Genomic DNA, 27,836 nt, shown 5'->3' with positions numbered 1-27,836 from the left:
AATTTCACCTTTTCATATCATTTATATACAATCATGTGCATTTTCTATTTTCAGAATTTTGATGTTAAAAAAAAACCTTTTTTCCAGAAATAAAAAAAAGAAGACAAAAACTATCGTTTTGCTGTATATTAATTCAAACATCGTCAACAGGAATATCTAAAAAGACAAATGAAGAGTTCTGGGGTATGCAATTAAAAATTGATGAAATTCAATTTTCTTTAAAAAACGAAAAATTGTGAAAAATAAACGACAAATACTTGTGATCTGGGGTTATTACAGAAGTTTCTATGAATATATGAGGAATTGATACAGGAAAAATCACCAGGTGTATCATTCCACCTTAAGGCAGTCTTTACCTTTCCCAAATTAACCGTGTAGTCTTTCTTTTCTTGACTTGTCAAATCACTCAGAAGATTTAGCCAGTACTGAAATACAATGAAGACAAAATGAATTGTTTAAATTCATTCAATATTTACATGTACATACATCACTCCAGTGACCTCGATATGTGTATCAATGATATAGATATGAGTGGAATCTTAGCCATACATGTATCATTGATATCAATGACATATACTTTCAATTCAAGCTTCTTGAACACTAGTAGGTCATTATCTTATTCAAGAAAGACAAATATCACTTATGAATGAAATACACATACAGTAAAATATCTCTATCTCCAAGTCCGAGGGACTTCGAAAAAACTTCGAGATATCCGGGGGATCGAGATATCCAAAATCGATCTTGAGTATATTTTTTTTCAAGGAGGATATTTGATGTTTCAAAGATGAAGCGTGTATTATTAAATGCGATATCGTTATTGTGAGCATTGCCTTCAAGCGCACTTCCGCAATTTTGTGTGTTTATCTAACCAAAATGTTAATGATATAGCGTGTATCATTCAAAACACTACCCCTGAAATTGGGCGTGTTAATTCATAATTGGCGGTGAACTTCATGCATAATGTTGGAAGGCTTCACTAATCACCCAAGCTGTTGAACCAATTATTGCGACCTGGGACCACTCGGAAAAGGCATGCGTAGATTAGCGGTTAGTAATTATAATTAGTGTAGCTGCGGGCATGAATGTGCGACTTAACAACGTCAGGTATGGTAAGCAGAGCGGAAAATTGACTGCACTTCGAGATAAACCAGGTGAATTTAGGGCATGGGACAATAAAAATCCTTCGGCGTAAGCGGGGTATTTGAGATTACCGTGTTCGAAATATCAGAAGTTTTTAAAATAATTCATATAGGGAAAATGGCCGGGACCGGCAGTTGACTTCGACTCAAGCGGGGTATTCAAGATACAGATATTTTACTGTAATTGTTTACCTCTATTGGTGCTTTAGGGCCTCTGTTTGCTGAAAATATACAATGGTATATCAGTACTTCAAAGGAAGATTACAGCATTAGTGGTAGAGAAAGATTTGTTTACATGCAGAATACAGAAACGTGAATCTGCCTGCACACCTTTTTCATGGATATAAAACACCACATATCATCTACAATGCATGTAATAATATCTCCAACAAAGCCCATCAACTATATTTATCTTTTGGGTACTAGATTTGTAGTTCACCAAAGAAATAAGCCCTTACCAGTATTATATGAGTTTGACTCAAAACATTTTCACTATGTTCTTTAAACTACAAAGAACATGACCCACGAACCATGAAAAATGGCCTAGCCTGGGATATTGATAATTTCCGTATATAATAATCTTCGGAATATAGGCTTTCTAGAAATGTTTTTCTTTTTTTCATATATTCTATACTTTTTTGTTAATATGACGTTGAATATTGTGGTATTTAATGTTAAAAAATTAACATTTCGGGATACACGTCACAACAATAAACCTCCAATGACCATGTACAATGTACATAAACCTATAAATCTCTGAATATATCAAGTTATATGCACTCAAATAGCTAGAATGGCTTATTCAATGATCATAATAAGCATTTTTGACCAAATTTGGGAAATAGAAATAAGAAATATTTTGGAAATGATGTTCAAAGCTGTGATTGTTCAACTTTACTTTTAAATTATTTTTACTTGAATATTAAAATACTGAAATAAGAAGAATAAATATAGTATGTAGTCTATTTACATGGTGAAAGAAGTGAATCATTGGAACAATTCTGTTTCATATCATATTCCATAGATTTGGGGGGGGGGGTTGTTTTTTGTTTTTTGTTTTTAGTACTAAAACGACCGAGTATTGATATCAATGGTAACAAAATAAGTTGACACCGCGTCTCGTCAAAACATGTTCAATTCGAATTTACTCGGAATTACACGTTCAACGAGCATTTGCTGTGAAACCTGATTAAAGGAAAATTACTGTAGACACCTAATAGTAAGTATTAAATGATCTTTTTTGTTACATGTACATGTAGATTTCATAGTGTGAATAATAACTACAGAACACCGATATAGGGGATCAGAGTCAGTATATTATTGACTCTGAAAATACGATTTGAGAAATGATACTGTATAAATTTTACTGTATTTATCTTGATCAATAATCGTATATTCCTATACGTATTAATCATGTAAAGATACTGAGGTCTTTTAACCAACAATTTTAAATGTTTGTGCAATACATTATTGACTGACAGAACTTAATTCATGAGCTGTGATCTAAAAATCTTTCAGGCATTAATATAGATTTGAATAGAATTACATCTAGATACATATTTGAAATAGAATATATCCTAAGGCACTGTAGTTTTAAATTGTTTGGATTATATTGCATTTACATGTAATGTATACATGCTTGTAAATGCCACAGAATGAGAAATAATCTAAATTGGCCTATTTTCATAATGTTCCCAAAATAGAAGTATCATGTAGATCTATACAGGAAATAACATTTACAAATCAAATATATAATTTTTTGTTTATCAGAGGCTTTCATACAGTTATAATACGATTATAACTGCATGATGGGCAAATAAAAAGCAACACAGAGAATCCTGGTCAAAGGGAAAACTACTCGAGGCTCGGAAACTGTTTTCCTAAATCAGAGTCCCAATCTCTTGAACTCTGACCATTCAATCCCATAATTGATATTGATCATCCTTATTCTATGGGTAGCTAATGTGTGAAGTTTGTCAAGTAAGGTGAAAGAGAAACCAATTTTGTAGATCTATGTCTAATCTGCCTGACTTTTAACCTTTTAACTTAAAAGGCAAGTCTGTGTATAAAGTATGGAGACTCCACGTAAAAAGAATAATCACTTTAGGTCTGAACAGACAAACAACCTGTTTTTCAGTAATGTAACATCCCTGCCCCTCCCACCCCCACCCAACTTTGTTGCATGGAGAATAAATACCCCTAGCAGTCTAAACTTAACTGGTAACATGCTACATATACTAGTATTTGTTAGGATTGAAACATTGTCAATTTTGGGATTATATTCATAGTAATGTAATGTTGCAATTATATTTTATTGATTCAAACACCTTTTGTATTCTGTTCAATAAATTATAAATCAGATACAACATTTATTCATCAAATTTGATTATCACAGTAACTTGTAATCAGTAGAACCTTTCATAATATCCCATGGGAGTTGGTTTACCATCATTCTAGAGCTAGATTTTAGTCTTCATCAAATGTGATAGTATCTCCATTGCTTTGAGAAATTTTTGCCTCTGGAGGAAAAAATTCAACATTTGATGGGGTACACATGATAAAGTTTGAAACTCGATCAGTGAGATTGGGCTTCAAATTCCTGAAGATTGATAGTAGAATCCAGAAGATTTTTGTTTCCTTTTATTTGTTTATTGTATTGGGAATTAATTCCATGGGTTGTAATTTTTCACATTTAAATTTCTCTTTTTTGACATGATCATGATTTGTTGAATTCAAGCCATTGTAAAAAATAAAAATTATCTTCCTTTACCTGTATTATTCCATTGTAACGCCTTAGTATTAAATAATTCAAATATCAATATTATATTACATTAATAATTCAATAATAATTCTCACTGACCTTAACCTTTACAAAATGACCTTGAGTGACCTTTGTCTGAAAGTCATTTGCCTACTTATGGTTTACAAAAAAGCTACAACACAAATTTCAGCTTGATAATTGACAGAGAATAGAAAACCCTGAACTGACAGACAGACAGACATCGATGTACCATCTAACGACAGGCTTATAATAACACATTAGCATGTTTGATATGATCATCTGTATGCAAACTAGTTTTTCTAATCTATAAAATAGCTTTCAAAAAATAATAATTTAACACTTAAGTTTGCATTTGCTCAAAAAAATTCTGTAATATTTTGAAATTCACTACTTACTCCACACAAACATGTGAAATTAAGAAACCAGCACAGCTAGAGCTGCCTACTCAATACCAGTTTTGCCTGCTTCTAAAACACATAGAGCTCTGTGCAATGTAATAAGACTCTGTTGACAGTAATAGGGACTAAAATACTCTTGTTTCTTAATGTGGAATAAAACACAAAAGCTTGCAATTATTAAATGAGAAATACAACTCAAATGTAAATCTTGCTTTGGAATAATAATCCAAGAAATTAGAATTTTTTCATTGCCACAGTTTCACCTATCTTTAGTACATGCTTATCTCCCTTTGATTGTATGTTTATTCTATAAAACAGGGCTCTGTTGAGCTGAGAAGAAAATTAAAAATTCACTTGTACCTCTTATTTTTCTGACTGCTCCCTTTTTCATTTTACAAATGTACAATTCAATCTGTAAAAAAAAAAATGTGAATTCATAAGTTAATGATCAGCATAATGCACAACAATTACAATTATACCAGCTACATGAACTAATTATTTCACTAGATTAGATAGGTAATAGTCAATTAATAAAAATGGAGTGTTCCATGTGTCACATGCAGGTGATTTATCATAAATGTGTGAATACAGACACATGGACAGATGTTAGACAAAGTTTTTTATCTTCATTTATAACCATGAGAGATCAGATTGATCAAAAGACTTTCTTATGAGTAGCCATGAAATACATGTATAAGGAAATTCCACTCGAGGGCTGCAAAAAAAAAAAAAGGCTGGTAAACCTCAGGCTTTGTCAAGGGTTTTACCAGTTTTTTGCTACCCTGAGGGTGGAATCTCAATTTAGATAATTCATGGCTACTCATAAGAGAATATTTTTCTCTCATATTTCTAATTATTTTTTTGTTTTCATTGTGCCTAGCGATGCCCATTGTCGCAAACCACAGTTTTGAGTCCACTCACGCTCCCTTGATGGAGAGAATCGAATAGAAGCACCTGTGGGTAACCGACGATGAGCGATGCCATATTGAGAATTTTCAAATTGATTAAGTTTTTGCTATACATTAAAAATGACCCAAGAAATGAATTCTACAACTTTAATTACTGGCAGTAAAATCAACCGAGGGGTGATTGAGCGTACAGTATTAGAGTTATTCCTCTTTGAATAAATAGTACTTGTAATTTGCTGTTTTATCTATCAAACATTTAAACATTTAGTTACAAACCTTAACATCAATAGCATTAAAGGGACTGATTCACGATTTTAACCAAAATTTTGTTTTTCACTTTTAATGATCAAAATCTACTGTCTAATGTGTTTCAAGAGATTTCAAACGAAAATTAAGGTTATACATCATCACAGAAGCTCATTTTAGAGAGTTTATTATCTGTTTTGTAAACAAAGATTGCAGTATGTTATTGTTTACGAAATTTCAAAAGAAATGGATATCGATCTAAGTTTATTATATCTTTCACATTTCAAGCATTTTGGGGGTAGAATGTGTCATCTAAAAGTTAAAATTTGTGACTATGCAAAATTAAGATGCTTTATATTACAAAATCAATATTTCACTTGTTTGTTTACATAAAAAGACTTGAGTCTTTGTTTACATAACACAGATTTAAGCGTGGAATATAGAAGGTCAAAATTTTGGCTGTCAACATTAAATGAGTTATATTTTTAATGTTTAACATCAAAAATGAAAAATATTTTGATAAAAAATCGTGAACCAGTCCCTTTAACTGTGGTACAGAAAACTGACATGTAATAAAAATTAGTCAATATTGGAATGTCGTGTGACATCATTTGGCCTACATCTGAGGAGAGTCTTTCAGTGCAGCGCAGTCATTTAATCAATAAGGCCTAATCAAAACCGCACGTTTTCTATTCATAGAAGCATTGATACTGATATTAACTGTACAGTTATTTAATGATGAGTGTGTAAACAGAGATTCCAAGTGAATTTTGTTTTAGTCAGCACAGAGACATGGATTTTACTTTCGTTTCCAACCCTACAAAGGATCAAGTCTCATATACATGGAAACACTCGTTACATCGGAGACACATGTGGAAGAGGGAGTGCAGAGAGATAGTAGTAAAGCTTTCGAAATGCCATAAAATTAGATAAATAAGTATCAAGTTCATTGGGAGGGGGCATTGAACAAAACGATTTTCTCTCTTAGAAAAAATTCTGTCAGTAATTTAAGCTGACTGGCTGTTTTCTTATTTTCATTAGCCTCTATGAAGTCTTCAATGATTAAAGGCCGAAATCTTGAGGATGCTGGACATCACTTAGTGTTGCAATTTTTGTTTTATAGCAAGCAGATGAATTTTAAAACTATTCATCCGTGTGATTATGTCATGTGACATGAAAGATAGAAATACCTTTCATACCTTTCTTTCATACGATATCTGTAGATCTATGCATGTAAGATATAGATACTCTATGAAAGGAATGAAAGGTATGAAATATGAAAGCCCTAGTTTAAATATTTCAAGGAATTTTTAGAAAAGATTTTCCAATATATCAGCAGATCCCCAATTGTGGCCACACACACTTAAATAATAGCATGTAAAACTTTGATTCCCTATTGTGAACCCGCCTCACCCCCGGGGGCAATGATTTGAAGAGACTTGAATCTGCTCTGCACTATGTAAGCAACCCTTCATGTAAATTTGAACTTTTATGGCACAGTGGTTCTTGAGAAGATTTTTAAATGACCACCCTATTTTTGCATTTTCATGATTATCTCCCCTTTGAAGGGGGTATAGCCCTTCATTTAAACCAACTTTAATCCCCTTCACCCATGGATGGTGTATATTACATTTGATTGAAATTGGACCAGTGGTTCTGGAGGAGATGAAAATGTGAAAAGTTTAGAGTCAGATGGACAGACAGACAGCCAGCAAGCTGTGATCAGAATAGCTCCCTTGAGCTTTCAGCTCAGGTGAGCTAAATATTTTGCACAAATATTAGATTTGTGACATGCGTCATCATAAATATATAAATAAATAGAGAGAGGTGGGGGGGGGGGGGGGGGGGGGGGGGGGGAGATGTATAGAAATAAAGTACTAAAAGAAAAAAAATGTAGAACTCAAATACAAAAACTTCAGAAATTTATCTATAATTCATTACCCAGGGAGAAAGTTAATCCATCTTGAGTTCATCCACGTGGATATCTCATTCTCAGGGTTGAACATTTCGCAAACTTTATATCCCTGTCCAAAATGTTCAAGCCCTCAGTTGAGAATTCCCTAATTCCACAAGAGTACTCCTGATGAACTCTTATAACCCCTAGGTGTCCATGTGCTTTACAGGCAACAATGACAAAACCCAATGCCACGACTTACATTGCCATAACTGAAATTGTTCAGAAGAACACCTCATTATTTTCTACATATATTTATTGTAATCCTATGTAAGTTTATATAATCTGGTATGGCATTGTGGTTTTGACATTAATATTCTATAGCATTTTACTAAAATGTTTTGTCAGAGCTGCAACAAGAGAATTCATTTAGCCTTGTAATATGAATTTATGTTTTCTGTGTAATGATCGATTCACAAAATACTGTAACTAATAAAATACAGATCAGATAAACATAATAATCTGTTATCTGAGTGACAAATTGAATGTGTGGTGTTTTGTGCAGTTAATAGTGTTTCAGAGCTCTACATATTGGCAACTGCTATCACAACTTTTACAGTATGTTCAAGGTGTGATCCCTCATTAGAGTTGTATAATAACTGTACATCCAAATATAATGAACACACACACACACATCTATATATACATACCTCTTTCTTGGTTTTAGTTTTCACTACACTCTGTAATGCCTCTAAATCAGATGGAGAGTGACTGCAAAATAATTTACAATAAATCTTTTAGGATAAATATGAACACTTATTTTCTGCACTACCAAATCCCAGTCAAGAAATCATAAACTCATTAACACAGGAACTCTTTAGATTTATATGGAAGGCAAAATGTGATAAAGTTAAAAGAGCAACGGTTACTCAAAAATGCATGTTGGGTGGTCTTAACATGACCAATATAAATAATTTCATAATATCTTTAAAGTGCTCATGGATTCAAAAAGTAATAACATGCAATCAATCCTGGATAAACATTTTTGAAGCTTCTTATGGAAAAGGAGTCGTGAGTAAAATCTTAGATTTTGGGGATAAATATAATATATATATATATTGTCTGCTAAAAAATACTTTTAATCCATTTTGGACTGATGTTTTTACTTCATGGTTGAAGGTAACGAGTTTACACTTGGCATTGAATTCTCCGACGCAAACGGAATTTGTAAATGTTCCAATATGGTACAATTCAAAAGTTAAAGTAGGCAAGTCATATGTGTTTGCAAAAAAGTGGTATGAAAAAGGTGTCAAGACAGTCAATGATTTTGTAGACTCTAACTGTGTTTTTCTAATAATAAATAGATTTGGAAAAAAATTTGATATTGATCATGTTTGTTTTATGCAATACAACAGTATTATACATTCTATTTCTACGATGGCAAAAAAACTGTGTGTCAAAAGAGTTGAGAAAATATGTTAATGGTCCATCCACACCTTTTCACTATGAAGATATACTATTGCATAAGAAATGCACAAATTATATATATAAGAACATTACTTATAAATAAGAAATTCCGACTGTCCATTTTTGAGGGGCTATAGAGATACATGTATCATTACCAAAGAAGTTTTTGAAATATGTTTTAAATCAATGTAAGATTCAGCAGCACAATGGTTGCAATACAGAATTCTACATAGAATTATACCTGTTAAAAGTTACTTGAAAAAATCAAAGTTGTGGATAATGATATTTGCTCATTTTGTGGACAGCTCTGAAAACATTGAACATATTTTTGTGTTTTGCAACAAAATAGGAACTTTGTGGAACCAACTAAGCTTACATATTTATGAGAAAACAACAAATAGAATTGGTTTCAATGTATTTAATATTATTTTTGGTGATTGTCCATTACAAAATTCCAACAAAGTAATAAATTTCTTAATTTTATATACCAAACAATATATATATTTATGTTGCAAACAAAACAGATTACCATCTTTTGAGGGCGTATTACAATATATTAGAATCAAATATGAAATTGACCATTGCATATTTTCAAAAAACTGTAATTTTAAAAAATTCAGTACAATCTGGGCTGTATGGAAAAATATTTTTGATTAATGCCTTTCCACTCTTTACTTGGTACTGTCAACCTTAATATGTTATTACATGTATAACTAAACCTTGTGTGTGAATGTATGTATGAATGTTATTATCAAATACTAAAATTTGCAACAACAACAAAAATATGAACAAGAGGCCTCTGGACCTTAAACATCCAATGTATAGGAAATAGATGTATTTCTAAATGGTGAATGTTGTACAAAATAGTTTTAAATAGGAAACCATTATGTTTGTGTAATTTCAAATCGTTGTGTATTTCTAGTTTATCTGTTTAAAAATCGCTAAAATGCATCAAAGATGCGTATGGCCAAGTTGCAGTTTGGAATATATGCATGCTTGCATTCACGAAGTAAAAACAGGCACGCATGTAATATAGTTTATAAGTATGAAGCTTTGAATGGCCGCATTAGGTATTTAGTGTGATAATGACCTTGACCTTTGGGGATTTCAACAGCAACATGAATCTTGAATGTCATCAGGATTTGAAGTCTGATAAACATGCACCAGCAAGTACATGTATAAAAGTTAGAGGCAAGCTCAAATTTACAGTATATAGTGAAAAAGAGACCTTGACTTTTGACCTCAAAATAAATAGGAACCTTCCTCTTTTAGATGTGATCATGTTATGTAAGTCTCACAAAGATGCATCAAAAAGTATGAAAGTTAGAGACCGGACAAGCTAATTGTGGACGCCGCCCGCCCGCCCGACTAGACGCCCATTCTTCACCAATTTAAAAGCAGAGATCTGCTACACAACTCGGCTAAAAATCACCAAATTTGATGAGAATCGACAGAGTTACTTGTCCTTTCTGAGACATCATCAGAGACAACCAACATCAAGAGATGCTAAAGATACCGTTGTCGTTTTTCGTAAAATGGCACATTCTAGTGACAGTGTTGGTGATATATCAGAGAAAGATAAAAACCTACATGTTTGAGCCAATTACGCAAACTGTACACCTCATAAATGTGATTTTTATTCAGCCGATTCATCCATTGGACTGGTGAGAATGAAACAAGAGGCCAACAGGCATTATCAGTCACCTGAGTATTAGTTAAAAGTATCACTAGTGCCAAGGGCTATGAAATCCTATTCTGCATATCTAAGCTAAATTCTAATATTTATTTAGCAACAGTATAAAACAAGACGTGTTCTTAAAAACTTAATGCCCTTGAAATTGCCTATACTGATGAAAGGCTTTACATAATATATGTAACATTAACATGATATGAATAATTTGGACCTGTCCCAGGGTTTGACATTTACTTTTTTGCGCACTAGACCAGTCGGGCTACTTCAAATGATTTTTACTAGACCTGACCTGACACCCACTAGCCCTGACCAACTTTCCAGAAAAAAACCCTGGTGGTTTCTCCATATTTAAATACTTAATTCAAATGACAAACGTTAAAGGACACAACGCATGTTTCTAAACTTTTTCATTTTTTCAGCAAAATTAACTCTTTTTATGCCTAAAACTACTTTAAATGTGTTTTAAATGAAATTTTTTGCGTAGTTTTCGAGTTTGAAAGCGATGAAATTCAAATCTTGCGATATGCATATTTTCTTTCGCTAGTTTACGCGCCATTTTGTGTGACGTCATATGCGCCCTCGGGTTTGAAAACATCTATTAGCCATTTCATAAACAGATTAGATTTAATCGACAAAAAACCAATTGTCACGTTAACGGCTTGTAAATAATAATGCATTAAGATGTTTTGTGCCGTGCTCGGGTGTACTAGTTGTCGGTAGAAAGGATTTAGACTGAGTAATTTTCAATTTTTCGAAGGAAGGTACGAGAAAAAAGACGTGGATAATTTTTTTGTTGGAGCAAGAACTTTACCTTTAAAAACACACCCAGTCACCTTTTCAAACATCTCTTGGACAGAGACCCTGATAAACTGCGAGAAAATGGATATATCGAAGCTATAAGCACTGGTAGGCCTATAGCATACATTCTGTTTTGCTCTTCAAATTCAATACACACTCGGATCAACTGACCTTCACCTTATAACAACATATATCAACGATACAATGTAACTTCTACCAACTGGTAGATTTACAACAACAAAAAATAAAGATACAAAATAATTGAACTTTTGATTATACAAATAATAGAATATTGTATGTCCTAACCTTAAATTGAATTATAAAATTATTTCTTTATTGAACTCGTAGCATCTTGAGTGCGTCAGTAGGCTATAACGCCGTGCTCCCACTTCGTACTTCCTAAAGACGTGCAGATCACAATTCAAAAATAGTAATAAGATTGCTTTATCAAAATAAAATAATGTGATTACCACTTTAAATTTGAATATTTTTATTGATTTGTGTGTGTGTTGTCTTTTTCTTTCTTTCCGAAATGCGCGCGTGACAATAGCTTGGCATAGGGCCTAGTTGTCAACAATTTAACGTATCATAATTTGTGTAATCCTAAAATAAATAATGATTGCACTGTTTATTTTAGAAAAACAGCGCCAATTACAGATGTATAAAGGAATAACATCCCCAAACAGTTTGTAGACAGTGACCCATACAAACATTATTTACTCACAATTTTGCCGATTTCATACACGCTTTACTCGCTATATTTGGGTATTTACATCGTTATATGTGTTCACTGGTGGTGAACACATATAAAACTCGGACAATTTATCAACATCGATTTAAATGTTGCCCATGGTAAATTAATTAGGCCCCTAAAAGTTGAGTTTTTAATAATATCTCGCAGTACTGTCACAATCCGAAGGGCGCATGTGACGTCACTGTACCACGTGACTACCTACCTAATTAACTTGACTTTTTGAAATCGGGGCTTAGATTTAAGTCTGTATTGTGGTTAATTATCGCAAAATTTCGGCGAACGAACTATTAGAATTAATTACTATAAGCATAAAGAAGACAAAATGCATGTAATATTGTATACTTTGAAAACATGTGATATGTCCTTTAAGTTTGAACTAAAACGTACTTAATTTTCTCAAAAACATCTTTAGTCTTGCCATTCAATTTGATACTTTTATTTTCAAACGCATTTTCTGTTGTTGTTTTTATTAAATTCTACCCGGCACAGAAATTCTTTAGTCCATTTCTTAAAATAAAGTGGCCTCAACCGCTTTTTTTTTTAAATTTCTATTTCATAAGCCCTGCTTTGTTTCTTCCCAACCTATTCATTTTTTTTTCTGAATCTCTCGGGACATTTTTTCTTGAGAAGTCGTATTTGAAAAAAGAGACATTCCCGCACATGTGTCAAAACCGAAAAATGGCTGTTTACAACGTAATGTATTACATGTAATTTGATAGACACTTTCTTATATTCAATTAAAATAAACTGTTTTTTTCAAATGAAAATAAATTCAGTTTATATCTATGTATCCGAAACATAACTTTACACACATTAACACTGAGTAAATGTCGTAAAACATCACTCCCGACAGCGACTATCAGTTATTGTTTTTAGTTAAGAATAAAATATCTTATGGTTTAACATAAAGTTTCTTGTTTATTTTTTCAACACGACCAGTCGGACTAGTAAATCGACATTTTGCCCGACCGGACCTATCATTTAGTAGACTCGGTCGGTCGGACGTGCCTTAGTGTCAAACCCTGACCTGTCCTAAAGTCAAAATACTAAGGTTGCAAAATTCATAATTTTGGTACATCCTTTCTTGCTTTTCCTACATGTGTAGTTAGTTTTTATATCATAAGAGCAAACATAAAGAAGTCTTTCAAATGATAAAGACATTAATCACTATAATGATTTTGGCCCCACCCTGATACCAAAACCGTTACCCCATGGGATCATCAAATTTACAATTTTGGTAAACGCGGGTATGTTAAGGCAGGTCATGCTCCATTTATGCACGTAAACTGCATAATTTTTAAAATCTGTCTTGTACAGAGAGAGGGAGCTACTAACTCTCAAAAACTATTTTGGTTGTTTACATGAGAACATTTTGTATCATAACAACATGACAAACATGTGCTTCCGGATGACGTCATTGCATGACTGTTATAAATAGATCATGGAGATACCTTAATAAACAAGAGGCCCATGGGCCACATCGCTCACCTGAGTCACCTCGGTCCATATCAGAAGATTTTCCATATCTATTTGCATGTAAAACCGTAGTCCCTATTATGGCCCCAAACCTTCCCCTGGAGGCCATGGTTTTTGCAAACTTGAATCTACACTATGTCAGAAAGCTTTCATGTAAATGTGAACTTCTTTCGCCCAATGGTTCTTGAGAAGAAGATTTTTAAAGATTTTTCCTATATATTTGTATGTAAAACTTTGACCCCCTATTGTGGCCCCATCCGACCCCCGGGGGCCAGGATTTTAACAATTTAGAATCTGCATTATATAAGGAAGCTTTCATATAAATCTCAGCTTTTCTGGCTCAGTGGTTCTTGAGAAGAAGATTTTTAAAGATTTTTCCTATATATTTGTATGTAAAACTTTGGTCCCCTATTGTGGCCCCATCCGACCCCCGGGGGCCAGGATTTTAACAATTTAGAATCTGCATTATATAAGGAAGCTTTCATATAAATCTCAGCTTTTCTGGCTCAGTGGTTCTTGAGAAGAAGATTTTTAAAGATTTTTCCTATATATTTGTATGTAAAACTTTGGTCCCCTATTGTGGCCCCATCCGACCCCCGGAGGCCAGGATTTTAACAATTTAGAATCTGCATTATATGAGGAAGCTTTAATATAAATCTCAGCTTTTCTGGCTCAGTGGTTCTTGAGAAGAAGATTTTTAAAGATTTTCCCTATATATTTGTATGTAAAACTTTGATCCCCTATTGTGGCCCCATCCGACCCCCGGGGGCCATGATTTTAACAATTTAGAATCTGCATTATATAAGGAAGCTTTCATATAAATCTCAGCTTTTCTGGCTCAGTGGTTCTTGAGAAGAAGATTTTTAAAGATTTTTCCTATATATTTGTATGTAAAACTTTGGTCCCCTATTGTGGCCCCATCCGACCCCCGGGGGCCATGATTTTAACAATTCAGAATCTGCATTATATAAGGAAGCTTTCATATAAATCTCAGCTTTTCTGGCTCAGTGGTTCTTGAGAAGAAGATTTTTTAATGACCCTACCCTATTTTTACCTTTTCTTGATTATCTCCCCTTGGAAGGTGGCCTGGCCCTTTATTTTAACAATTTAGAATTCCCTTTACCTAAGGATGTTTTGTGCCAACTTTGGTTGAAATTGGCCCAGTGGTTGTTGAGAAGAAGTTGAAAATGTGAAAAGTTTACAGACCGACAGACGGACGGACGGACGCCGGAATACGGGTGATCAGAAAAGCTCACTTGAGCTTTCAGCTCAGGTGAGCTAAAAATGTAAAAGTAGCACATTATCCCAAGATTTAAATATTGGTCTAACTGGCGATAATGATGGTAAAATACCCATAGTATATCAGAATTACTGATAGAATCCTACCACTTTCAATAAGAAATAATTATTGAACATTTAAACACGAAACCATCTAGCCCATGTTTTACATTTTGCACTGATGCTATGCAGTGTTCTTTAAAAGTTTTCTTAACAGACGATTCTATCAGTAATTGCCGTGTACATTAGTTTATGACCTTTCACACGGTGTATAAAAAGTCTCTAAAAGTATGCGGTCTAATGTACTACTTTTGCAGTTTTATTTCAGTGTGTGACAGAGGAAAATCGGATCGACATGCTAAATGGAATGTTTTCTCCGTTAAACAAAATTGTCAATGAATGATATCATCATACCTTCTTAATATCAATAAATTCTCAGCGTTTCACATATATATTCCATATATCCCATGTCATATATTTCAAATACTCCACAATTTGATGATATTTGCATGGCACACATAAACAAATTCCTAGCTTGCATGTGTCAACGTCACTCGATGTATAGTCATGACGTCATCAGTTTACTTCCATATCGATCAGACAGAAATTGCACAACAGCAGTATAGCATTTCGAATTTCGTTGGTATGCATAAATAAAACTTAAAAATAAAAAATAAAATCGGAATTTAATATATACTTATTTCAATTATGATGTCACATTGTTTTGCGGATTTTATCCCAGTAAAAATTTTCATAACCTGCCTTAACGTACCCGCGAAGGTCAACCAACTCCTTCTAAATATTTATTTAGTTTCAATTTAGTATCAATAGCATTAAAGAAGATATTATTTAAATGCTTTACACATTTATACAATAAAATAATAAGTTTTGGCCTCACCCTGGGGTCAGAACCTCTATCCTAGGGATCATTAAATTTACAATTTTTGAAGAGGCCTTCTTACTTACTATGTATTCATGATTCCTTACACTTGTTTGATTGTAGAGAAGATTTTTGAAAACCGGTGAATCTTTGGCAGTTTTCGCCCCAAGTCCCCTGGGGGTGCAAGAGTCCTGAAATTTACAATTTATGTCCCTCTTGTCCAAAAAATGCTTCATATCAAATTTGAAAATAATTGGAATAGCAGTTATCAAGAAGTTAAAAATGTTTTATTGTTCACACATTTAATAACTGACCATTTTAGCCCCACCCCGATACCAAAACCCCTACCCCTCACTGATCTTTACTATCATCCCAAGATGGCAGAAGGAAATTCAGGTAAAACCACGTTTACTTATTATATCTATTTGTATTGTTTATTTGCGAATGATATGTAGGTAAGAAATATCATACACTAGCAACAATTACGATCAGGTCTTATTTTATCTTTTATATGGCTCATATGAACGGAAAATTTGTCGTTTAAAAAACAGCGAGGATGAGAGTAACGAAAGTAAAAGTAAAAATAAAGATGATAGTAACGGAAATAAAAGATGATAGTAACGTGAACTTTTGAGACGCATTAAACGTTGTTATTTGTACACATCTCCTATTTTTAAAACTGTCATTTTTAATTTTTCCCTATATCTTTTCTATAAGTAGAGGGACGGGAGGACATTTTTTCGGGACTCTGGGATTGGCTATTTTTTTTCAGCGGGAATTGGGGATTAACCTTATTAGGATTTGGGATTTGCCTTTTCAAAAATTTTTCGAGATGCTGGATTATTAATTATTTTTCTCGAAATTCAGTATTTTATAAACATTTCCCGGGAATCCGAGTTCAGACCCCCTCCTATCCAGCCATATATAAGATTACGGAACAAATTTGATTATCTCTTATATTTACTCTTTTCACGAGAAGTATGGCGAGTTATTTCCATGGCATTTTGTTCAAACTGATGCACGTTCAAGCTTCATCATAATTTAATATTACAATATATAAATTTTCACTATTAGAATCTACTTGTGGAAAAAAAGTAAAAAATTGTGAAAATTTATCTGTGTCAATGTCATTACACATTATACAACAACCTATCTTAAATTTTCAGAGATTTTTCTTTAACAGATTCCAGCAAGAAACGAAATGCATATTAAAAAATTCCTGTTCAAACAAAACGTAACACCCTCTCATCTGACCAAAGTTTGAAAGTCGGCAAAATATTTACTGTTTCAACAATTATTCAATTTTCAGAAATGGATAACATAAATATTAATATGGAACAGTCTTTGAATCAGACATTGGTTGTTGTAAGTACTTTTTATGGTCACATAATTGGTGTTACATGTATATCATCTGACAGTATCTTGTCCATCTATTAATTTTTGTGGGTATCTTTGTTTTTTGATTTTTTTTTAAGTCATGTAAGTTTAATACATGAAAGCTTTGAAATTCACGAAATTTCAGAACTCCATGTTCACACGATGTTCCTGTAAAACAAACATTTCCCTGCAAAATTTATATTAATGTTATGCTTTAAATAAATGCTTTTAGTTTTACTATGGTCTTAAACATACATCTCTATTAGTGTTTTTTATAACTTATATAAAAATAGTATATTAATTACAATGCATGCACATTTAATGATTTAGAAAGGGTACAAAAGTGGTCTTCAGACTGTAGACTTTTTAAGATATGAAGACTAGATAAAATAAAGTGCATTGCCACAGCACATGATACGCCCGTCAATCATTATTTAGTTATCACAAAACAGAGAAGAGTGGATGAAAGAAAATCATGTCAAACTTTAATAGTAAAAAGATCTAAAATGATTTTTCCATTCATAATGCTATATGTACTTCTCTCTGCTGTAGTTTTTTAATGAAAACAAATAGTGCATTTTTATATTTTTTTAACTGGTAGTTTTGGATTTAAACAAATACCAAATCTGCAGCTTTGCTCATTGTATATCTTTTTATTGCCACATCTTAATAAAACATCAAATTACTTATCATTAAAATATGTCTATATACATATTGTAACCATCTGTTCATCTTACTCAGAAATGACACTCTGCATGTTGGTTGCTAAGAAGAAAAAAAATAAAAAAATTATATTGTACAATGTCAAATTAATTTTGATAACTTCATTTTGAAAATAAAGGCTAGCCACCAAGACAGATCACTACTAATTAAGAGGCTTAGATTCCTTCTGCCCAATTCCCTAGAGATATAGATAACACCTGCTTGATCAGAGATGCTCTACCAGAAGTGATTAAGACAGTCTTCTTACACTAAACCCATTAATTAATCTTATCAAAATGCCCTTTGCATGCTACCCCCATGGGACAAGTGGAATTTCTCTTGTTACTGTTAGAAACAAAAGAAACATTATAAAGGCTTAAAAAACTGTTCCGTATATCTTAAAAAAATATGTATTTTCTTGATGTAACATTTTTGAATAAGGTTACTAAAAAACCATTAGATCAGAAGGGATTGTACCCATTAAAACATACACTTTTTAAAACAAATCACCTTAATTAAATGTCACAGTGACCCTAAAGTAGGGTGTGACACACCTTCTACCTAAGATGCATTATTTGACCAAGTTTGGTGATTCTAGGTTTCATAGTTTTCAAGTTATGAGTCAGACAGGGTTTTGCCATATTTGGTCATATCTTCTTAATTAAAAGTCACAGCGACCTGGTTTTAATGTGCGACACACCTTCTACCCAAGATGCATCATCTGACAAAGTTTGATTATTCTAGGCCTCATAGTATTTAAGTTATGAGCCGGACACGAAAAATCTAACAGACGGACGGACATGAAGGCCATAACATAATACGTCCCGTCCTAAGATGGGCGTATAACAACACCAAAATTGTCTGATTTGTATCTGTCCTGTTTTGCTCTATTTTAGGATGTTTCTTTACAGTCTGTAGATGGTATTATTTTTTGTTCTACACTGTTCGAAAAATTTTGAATTGTTCTTAATCACAGGATTATTTTGTTCTCAAGAAGTTCCTCTTTATGTTTGTTTGCTTTGTTTTAATTGTTCAATTTTGATTTTGCATGTCATGATCATTCTTTTTATATGTTAATTTTCAACATATTTATGCAATTTCATGTTTCAAAATCTTTCGAATAATATAACATTCAAATAACACTTTCATATACGTGTATATAATTATGATTGTCTACATGTACATCCTCTTGTCGTTATTATCATCTTTTTATCGTTACTATCATCATTGATACATATATTAAGTTCTTACGTTACTATCATCATTCATTTCCGTTACTCTCATCCTCACTGTTTTTTAAACGACAAATTTTCCGTTCATATGAGCCATATAAAAGATGAAATAACACCTGATTGTATTTGTTGCTAGTGTATGATATTTCTTACCTACATATCATTCGCAAATAAACAATACAAATAGATATAATAAGTAAACGTGGTTTTACCCGAATTTCCTTCCGCCATTTTGGGATCTTGGGATGATTGTTACTATCATCAGTTTAATACCAGTGACCCCTGGGATCATCAAATTTACAATTTGGTAAAGAACTACCTGTTCTTTCTAAATATCCATTTAATAGTTTCAATTTAGTATCAATAGCACTAAAGAAGGTGTTATTAAAGTGTTTTAATGTCATAAACACTATATATCAAGTTTGGACCCTGCCCTGGGGTCAGAACCACTACCCCAGGGATCATGAAATTTACAATTTTGTCTTCCTGCTCTACATCACTATCCATTTAGTTTTTCTTACACATGCACGGTTGTACAGAAGATTTTTGAAAATTGGTAAATTTTTGGCAGTTTCTGCCCCCTCCCTAAGGCCCATGGGGAATCCTGAAATTTACAATTTATGCCCCCTTGTCTCAAAGATGCTTCATACCAAATTTGAAAAGAATTAGAATGGTAGTTATCAAGAAGATTTAAAAATGTTCAATTGTTAACGCATGGCAGAAGACAAACAATTGCAATAGATCACCAGAGTTTACTCAGGTGACCTAAAAAAAAGAAACCCAGCTGACCTGGGATCTCCAAAGAGATTGTAGATAATTGCTATTTTTACTCGACCATTCAATACTGCATAAAATGTATGTGTTCTCCAGTTTATTCATCATACATAAACTCTACTAAGAACAGCCACAGAGGAGCTAACACGGATGTATAATTTCTCAGGCATGTAGCAATGGCCCATCCACCCTTTATTTGAACAATGTACTTTTTCCAAACTTTTACTTGCAAAGTCTGTATTTTTTACATGCAAAGTTTGATTAATTGGTTGGTTGCCTCCCAACCCTTTTTATAGTACATGTAGTGAAAGGTTGGAATGCAAGTTTCAAGAAGTGGTGAAATGAATATATGTATTATAGGGTTAACCTTTTGGGGCAGAAGTACCCCCCCTTTTTTTTTCAAGGTAAATGTTGGGAAGTTAACTCCCCTTCATGCATGTCCACCAGCGAGACGGACAAATCATCAGAAGGATCAATAAATTTAGAACATATCTGTAGTCTGTCCAATGCTTCGGTAAAAAAAAAAACATGTTTGGTTTTTATAAAACAAAAAACTTCATCCATGATAGACTAGCTGGGTTAAAAATGCATATTTTAAAAAAAGCAAATAAAAAAAAAAATCCGATTTAATTTGAAAACTGTTTTATGCACGAGTTAGGAGGCCTACATCCCAAAGATAACCACCCTGTACTTGATGATGTTTTAGATGAAAAGTCTGAGATGTAATTGATAAAAAAAATTTAAAGAAAACAATGGAGTAGGATGACTTTACCACTGCAATATTTCTGAATAAATCGAACTCAATTATCTAAGTACCATTTAAGAGTATTAGTAAAAATTAAGTTAAACATGACACCATTTTTACAAATAAACAAACTTGAGTGCATTTTTCTTTCATCTGTGTTTCGCCAAGTATCTGATGATGCCATATTACCAAAGGGAAGTAACTTGCATGTAAATAATTCTTTGCAGTGAGGGTTTTTGATCATACATGCCAACTTTTAAAAATCCCAATGGGGATTTCGTGTGTGTCAATCCAATACTTTATTGTTGGAAAATTACTACATGTATCTATGACCTAGCATATTATTTTCATAATCCAGAAAACAAACTATTTAGATAAAGTTCATCTTGGCATTAATAATAAGTCACCTATTAGGGTTCTTCCTCTCTTAATAACGAAGCTACATGTGAAGTGTAATATGAAATCAAACAGGCAAAATCTGTGGCCTGTAGAGTGTCTACAACCTCAATATATGGACACCCCCCCCCCCCCCCCCCCCCCCCCCCCCCCCCCACACACACACACGAATGCTCCCCTTACTATATCCCCTCTCACAATCAATTGTATGGGGATAAAAATTCAGTTCACATAATAAATCTTGTAAAGTAGCCATGTTGTAGACTGTAACTTAAAGAATGCGTGTACCATACTACTTCAATGACATCTGTAAATCATTTTCAAAGATCATGCACTTACCATTTAAGAGCATGAAGAAGTACTTTCTTCTCTTTAATTTTCCAAGCCACATGGTTTGGTTGGAATATCTCCTTTGTTTTGGGCTGCCTCGCTCTGCATGATCTTATAAACTAAATCACATGAAAAAAAGCAAATGTAAGAGCACTATGCAGTACAATAGTCCATCAGGTATTGTATTTAATACAGCTCTGCTGACATATTTAAACAATATCAATGTACTAACAAAAGTTCATCCAATATATTGGAAACATATTACATTTGTTGGTACAGCTTACTCCACTTATATGGAAATCGCTTATTTTGAAATAAAACTAAATCCCCACCCTCAGTCTCTCATTTTCTTTGCAGTAAATTATCATCGCTTATATCATTTAAGGAATGAATTAAATTTTTCTTTTAATTATCTTATACGATATAAATTGGTTTGGGGCAGTTTATACTTATAAACCGTGAAGTGGTTTATAAAAAGCGTGAACTGCCAAAAACCAATTTATATTGTATAAAATTAAACAGGAGGCCCATGGGTCACATCGCTCACCTGAGTCACCTTGGCTCATATTTAAAGATTTTCACTATATATTTGATCCCTTTTGTGGCCCCATCCAACCCCCAGGGGCCATGATTTTAACAAACTTGAATCTACACTATTGATGTATTTTTTTTTTCATGCTAAGATAAGCGTACAAAACTAATTTCCGATAAAGGTTTACTGTCGCTAGGCCTAACTATGCAGAGAACAGCTTTATGTCACTTTATGCCAGCAAAAGTTTTGATAAATAAATCAAACGATATTTTAGAGTAACTTTTATTACACAAAGAACAAACTTGAGAAATTTAACAGTCTCTAGATCTCAAAGTATCGTCTTTAAATTAATGTCTCAAACTTACTCTCTCATTGTCCAGTCAAAAACATTATAGATTTTATTCATAGTCAGATTACAATTTAATCAACACAACATCCTAGTGTAGGATGAAAACTGACCAATTAACCAATTATATACTCAAGTGGCCACCTACACAAAATAGCATGGGTGATGTATCACCTATGTAAACACATAATTACCATGACCACACTCGCCCCTGGCATTCAACAAACGCCAGGTAAGGTCCAAGCGGAAATGATTAAACGCTTGAGTAACTGGGTATTGGCTACCATCACTTCGAGAGATCGAGAGTGAAAAACAAGAAAATATGGTTTACGGACCCAACTTCACTTCAAGAGATCAAACGTTCAAGAGATCACTCACAATCCAAGTTTATCGTCTGTGTTCCCTTCGTCAGGGGTTCGACGTTGTCTGGCTGTCCTTATGCTGAGTCTCCAGTGATCACCATTGTGGAGATTGACTGTGTTCATTTGCCACTGCTTACGGTCTTGCCTGATGGTTTCTTTCCATGTCTTCTTAGGGCGCCTGGCTTTCTTTTTGCTTCCCAGTCTCAGGTCTCTGCAAGTGCTGATAGACCCCTTGCTTCTTTCACCATGCCCAAACCAGCGAAGACGGTTTGCCCTTATTAGTACAACAAGTTTTGGGATGGCCAATTTCTCAAGAAGGGTGTCTGACCTAATGTTCTGGATCTGGTCTGGCTTTACGTTGCATATCCACCTAATCATAGCCCTGTCATTTCTCTGGAGTCGGTCGAGTGAGGACTGGGTAAGGGCCCAACACTCACTGCCATACAACATGACGCTTCTTACGCAGCTATCATAGACCTTACCCCTGGTGATAATTGGGATGACTCGAGATGTTAGGATTGGGAGAAGTTCTCTGAACTTTCCCCAAAATATATAGTAAATTTGCTTAGCTATATAGAGAAAAAAATCAGGACCATGATTTCACTTTGAGAGATCGATAACTTAAAGAGATCGAGAACTTCAAGAGATCGAAGTATGCATCATCAACAGTCACCTGTACTTGATATACTGTTTTATATTTCACATAGGACATTGTTGTACATGTCAGAGTTCGTTTTCTGATATTTACCGTTAAGGTTTTGTGTAACTTTATTTGTAAAACAAAAAAGTTTTGTTTAGAAATAATTGGGGAGGGGGATTCAGACAATATCGTATTTTATTGTGCACGTTTAATTTCGTTGATTTTCAATTTCATAGCTCGAAGGCCTATCAACATAACAGTGTTCCATGGTGCAATGTAAAATTAGAAAAGAAAAAGTAGTGCCGTCTTGGTTGTCAAGGGGGTGTGTCCCCATACCAAGTTTCATTTATACAATATAAATGAAAATTTTGAGCATGATCAGCCAATCGAATTGCGTGTTACAAGTAAAATTAAATTATATAATTGAAATATTGCTTATTTTGAAGTTAATTCTTTGTCCGCCAAGGTGATGTGTTGTTTTTATAACGGCTATATCAAAGTCCCCCCAAGTTGGCAATCGTCATGGTTGGTGACTTCATAATTACACAGGTACATACAAATAATCATTGGACACGAAATACGAACAAATAACTGGAATAGATAAAAATTTGAAACCAAAATCTGAAATAGCCAAGGATTTCGGAATGAACACCAGTACTTTAACAATGATTTTCAAACAGTGTGCCACTATATATCAATCACAAAGCATGGCTGATGCTGTCTTCTCAGTGTGTTAAAAATTGTTTTTGCAAGGCCGGGTTCACACTAAAATTTGTTTTTAGTTACAACACCAACTACAAATTGATGTACAAATCAGTTTTTAGATGTCCAGTTAACAATATTCAAAGATGATGACACAAATTTAGATACATTACCTCTTTACGAGATGAATTTTGTGAATTGCATTTGGGTTGGCGTTCATTCAATGACACCTTGGGTCTTCCTGGTCTTCTTTTTGGCTTTGTTTCTGCTTCAATGACTGGGTTACGGGGACTTTGATGGTTTGTATCATCCATTTTATTGATCTATTAATTCATCTGTAATATAGAGGAGAACAGAATACTGAATTTAATCTGATTAAGCCTCAAATTTAATAAATCTCCAAAATGATTTCTATTTTCTTCATAATTTGAATTTATCTCAAATACTTATGAACTCCTTTAGAAAAATTAATTGATGTTAACTTTTGTGCTTTAAAAAACTGGTATATTGTATTTTACTATGTCTGTTTCTACTTTTGTCTTATCACAGACCTAGACTTTATACAACTATACAATTTAGATGGCAGTATAAATCTTGTGATCATATCAAAGTAAAAAAAATCTCTACCACATAACTAGGTGGTGTTGTTTTGATGCATTGTAGCCAAGCTAAATACTGAAATATTGGCTTATATCCAGCTAAAACAACAATTTCAAACAAGAGATCAATGAGCCACATCGTTCACCTGAGTGACCTAAGCCCTGCTGTCGTTGTTCAGCTGTTGTGAGTTTTAAAAGATTTTTTATCAACCTTTATTCCCATGAAAAATTTTGACCCCATATTGTGACCCCTACATAGCCCCATAGGATCACAACATAACTGAAAATGAATTCACATAACACACAAAATATTAAAGCCCTACCTTAAATAGTTCAGAAGATATTGAATAGGTCAGAGATTTTTTAAAAAATAGGTCAAACTCAATGGCTAAAAGATCAAATACCATTGTGTACAAGGTCTTGCCACATAGGATCTATATACAAAATATGAAATCCCCACCTAAAATAGTTTCGAAAATATTTAATAGGTTATGTTTTCTTAAAAGTATGTCAAACTCAGAGTTCAAGGTCACAAGGTCAAATATCATGATATCAAATGAAGGTCTTGCCATAAGAAATATATAAACAAGATATGAAAGATCTACCTTGAATAGTTCAAGATATATTGTATAGGGCAGATTTTTAATAAAAGACTTAAGCAGGTCAAACTTCCAGGTCAAGGGCACAAGATCACACACCATTTGATCACATGAAAAGTCTTTCCATAAAAAATATATATACAAAATATGAAAACCATAGCTTAAATAGTTTATGAAATATTGTTAGATTTCCCCCATATATCAGCATGCAACACTTGGATCCCCTATTGTGGCCCCATCCAACCCCTACTGGGGACCATGAATTGCACAAACTTGGATCTAGACTACTCAAAGTCAGAAAGCTTCCATATAAATTTGAACTTTTCTGGTCCAGTGGTTTTGGAGAATTTTTTAAAGATTTTCCCTACATTCTCAAATGTATATATACTCGAATGTAAAACTTTGATCCTTTATTGTGGTCTCATCCTACCCACAGGAGCCATGATTTGAACAAACTTGAATCTGCACTATGTCAGGAAGCTTCCACGTAAATTTGAACTTTTCTGGCCCATCAGTTCTTGAAAAGAAGATTTTTAAAAAAGATTTTCCCTGTATATTCTCATGAAAATCTTTTGATCCCCTATTGTGGCCCCATTATGAGTTCATGAGTTTCTTTAAATAAAAATATTATAGGATTAAACATTCTTTTTGAAGAATTTATCGATGTGTAAACTCCGGACATTTTACTCACAAACTGAATAAAAGTGCGAAGCACTTTTATGTTATGTTTGTGAGTAAAATGTCTGGAGTTTACACATCGATAAATTCTTCAAAAAGAATGTTTAATCCGTATAATTCCAATTCATTCACTTTATTAACAATTGCAAAAATTTAAATAGTTTCCCCGCACTATGTTATTTGTTTTCAGGCGTGTATGAATACATCGCGTTTTCGGGTTTATTGATGTATAAACTCTTGTTCGGCTTTATTTTTGTCCAATCAAAACAATTGTAATAAATAACATTGGAATTATACAATGATATGTTTAATGCGGGAAATATAACGTGGTTGATATAAACAGTGCATTGTGACATCATCATTAGCTGCAATTGTTTTTCTTTCAAATCAAGCAATTATCCACAACAAAACGTACAAAGGTATGGGAAAGCTTGTCTGGAATTTAAAATAATTTATGGTACTTTCCAAACTCTTTATTTGTTTTATCTACGGGGTTGTCAATGAAGTATACAGCAGTGACGGTAAAAAATTTCCGGAGGCATTATGGGTAGGGCTGGAACGATTCAGCGTTAGCTCGATTCGGTTCGGTTTCGATTCAGAACAGCACGGTTCGATTATTTTCGATTCGGTTCATGTTAGGTCCAATTTATCTAATAATAGCACAAAAATTAACAATTTTAATGAGTAGCATCTTTGATTTCATTTTATTCAAGTTATATAACTATATGTCGTCAATTGTAAACATCATACCTATTTATAATGGCATTTTATAACTTTGATAGAAAAAAAACCCACATTAACAGTCTATTAGAATTTGTTATATTAATGTGCTGCATAAGTTTGGATTATTAAACAAATCTATAGTAAATCTAAAATGTATATGATATTGTTTTCATTGATATGTAAAAATTCAACAACTCTATCAATTGAGAGTCTTTGAAAATCTCTCCTTTATTGATTTACTTCTCTCATATTAACTGTCAAATCTGTGTCACTACCTACGATGTTGATTTCACTCCACCAATGACAGAAATGCTATATGTCATGTAAAGATAAACTGCAATGATCTTACAGACCATATTCTGTTGGTATCCGAGTGGTGAAAATGCTAACTCTCAACACGGTAGTGATTTAAATCCCTGTTGGATAAAAACACATGTTCTTCACATCACTCGGACGTCATATTTGTTGTTTTGGTGTATGTAAAATCTAAACCGAACCGAACCGAAATCCGGAATTTGTAATCGATGCATCGAATCGAATGGTATGAATCGCGGTGCACCGAAATTTTCGGTGCACCGCACAGCCCTAATTATGGGTAGTCCCCATCATTTTTCAGCTGATGAAGAGCAAATCACGCAACTCAATTGTGTAATCATTGGAGCGAGTTTGTCACGTCACTATTATATATGCTTACCATTTTAAATTTTTTGGTTAATTTCGTTTAATTTGTAAGCTTAAAAGCTTAGATTGTAAACGGAATGTATTGTTTATATTGCTTGGTTTGAAAGAAAAAATCAAAACCAAATGTTACGTCACCATGCACAGTTTACATAGGCTAGCATTACATTCCCCATGTTAAATGAATAGGCAGATCATATAATCATCCTCACACATGTTTCCCCTTTTCATATTCAGATGTTATTGGGGGTTCGGCGCAAAGGAAATTTCATTATAAATTATACATTTTCAAGTGAATGGGTATTTCTATTTCTAATTTACCGTATTCAACAGAATTATGATTATCACTGGGGACATTGATCATTCAATGTTTCGCTCGGTCAAACAGTCACACCGTATGTACACATTACCCACAGGCTAAAAAAGTTGATATTTCGACCCGAATTTATGACATGACAGCTTCAATATGTTAATATTCATAACAAGTAAAACTGCATAGTTAGTTTCGTATGTAATACATTAAAAAAAACAAATAATGTCATCTTATATTAACCATTATTCTCAAACACCCTGGAAACACTTTCTGTAGTAGTTTTCTTTCTTCAACTCAGTTCTCCTAATATTTCAAGCGTCTTTCCATATTCAAACGTTTTGAAGACGTGTTGTGACGTCAAAGCAAATTAATTACGGGAAATAACGAAATGC

The 27,836-nt window shown here is 33.4% G+C and overlaps 1 protein-coding gene across 3 annotated transcripts in view; it reads right to left on the bottom strand.

The window, feature by feature from the left end:
- LOC125682563 (uncharacterized) overlaps nucleotides 1-27,826 on the bottom strand; it is a 34,395-nt gene extending 6,569 nt beyond the window's left edge. The window contains exons 1-7 of one of the 3 annotated variants that reach the window (XM_048923209.2): nucleotides 27,685-27,826; nucleotides 24,028-24,189; nucleotides 21,282-21,391; nucleotides 8,081-8,141; nucleotides 4,683-4,734; nucleotides 1,335-1,363; nucleotides 357-425 (exon numbers count right to left, since the gene is read on the bottom strand). In XM_048923209.2, coding sequence (XP_048779166.2) covers nucleotides 357-425; nucleotides 1,335-1,363; nucleotides 4,683-4,734; nucleotides 8,081-8,141; nucleotides 21,282-21,391; nucleotides 24,028-24,168 — 462 coding nt within the window. In that variant the 5' untranslated portion in view covers nucleotides 24,169-24,189; nucleotides 27,685-27,826. Of the gene's footprint in view, nucleotides 1-356; nucleotides 426-1,334; nucleotides 1,364-4,682; nucleotides 4,735-8,080; nucleotides 8,142-17,830; nucleotides 17,859-21,281; nucleotides 24,190-27,684 lie in introns of those variants that run through there. The other 2 variants (XM_056155602.1, XM_056155601.1) reach the window with 2 other exon arrangements.
- Between the last annotated feature and the right edge of the window lie 10 nt (nucleotides 27,827-27,836).

The sequence above is a fragment of the Ostrea edulis genome, chromosome 2, assembly GCF_947568905.1.
Source record: "Ostrea edulis chromosome 2, xbOstEdul1.1, whole genome shotgun sequence".
In the NCBI taxonomy this organism is placed as follows: Eukaryota; Metazoa; Mollusca; class Bivalvia; order Ostreida; family Ostreidae; genus Ostrea; species Ostrea edulis.
Note: the sequence above shows the minus strand (reverse complement) of the source record. Positions and strands in the feature narration are given on the sequence as shown.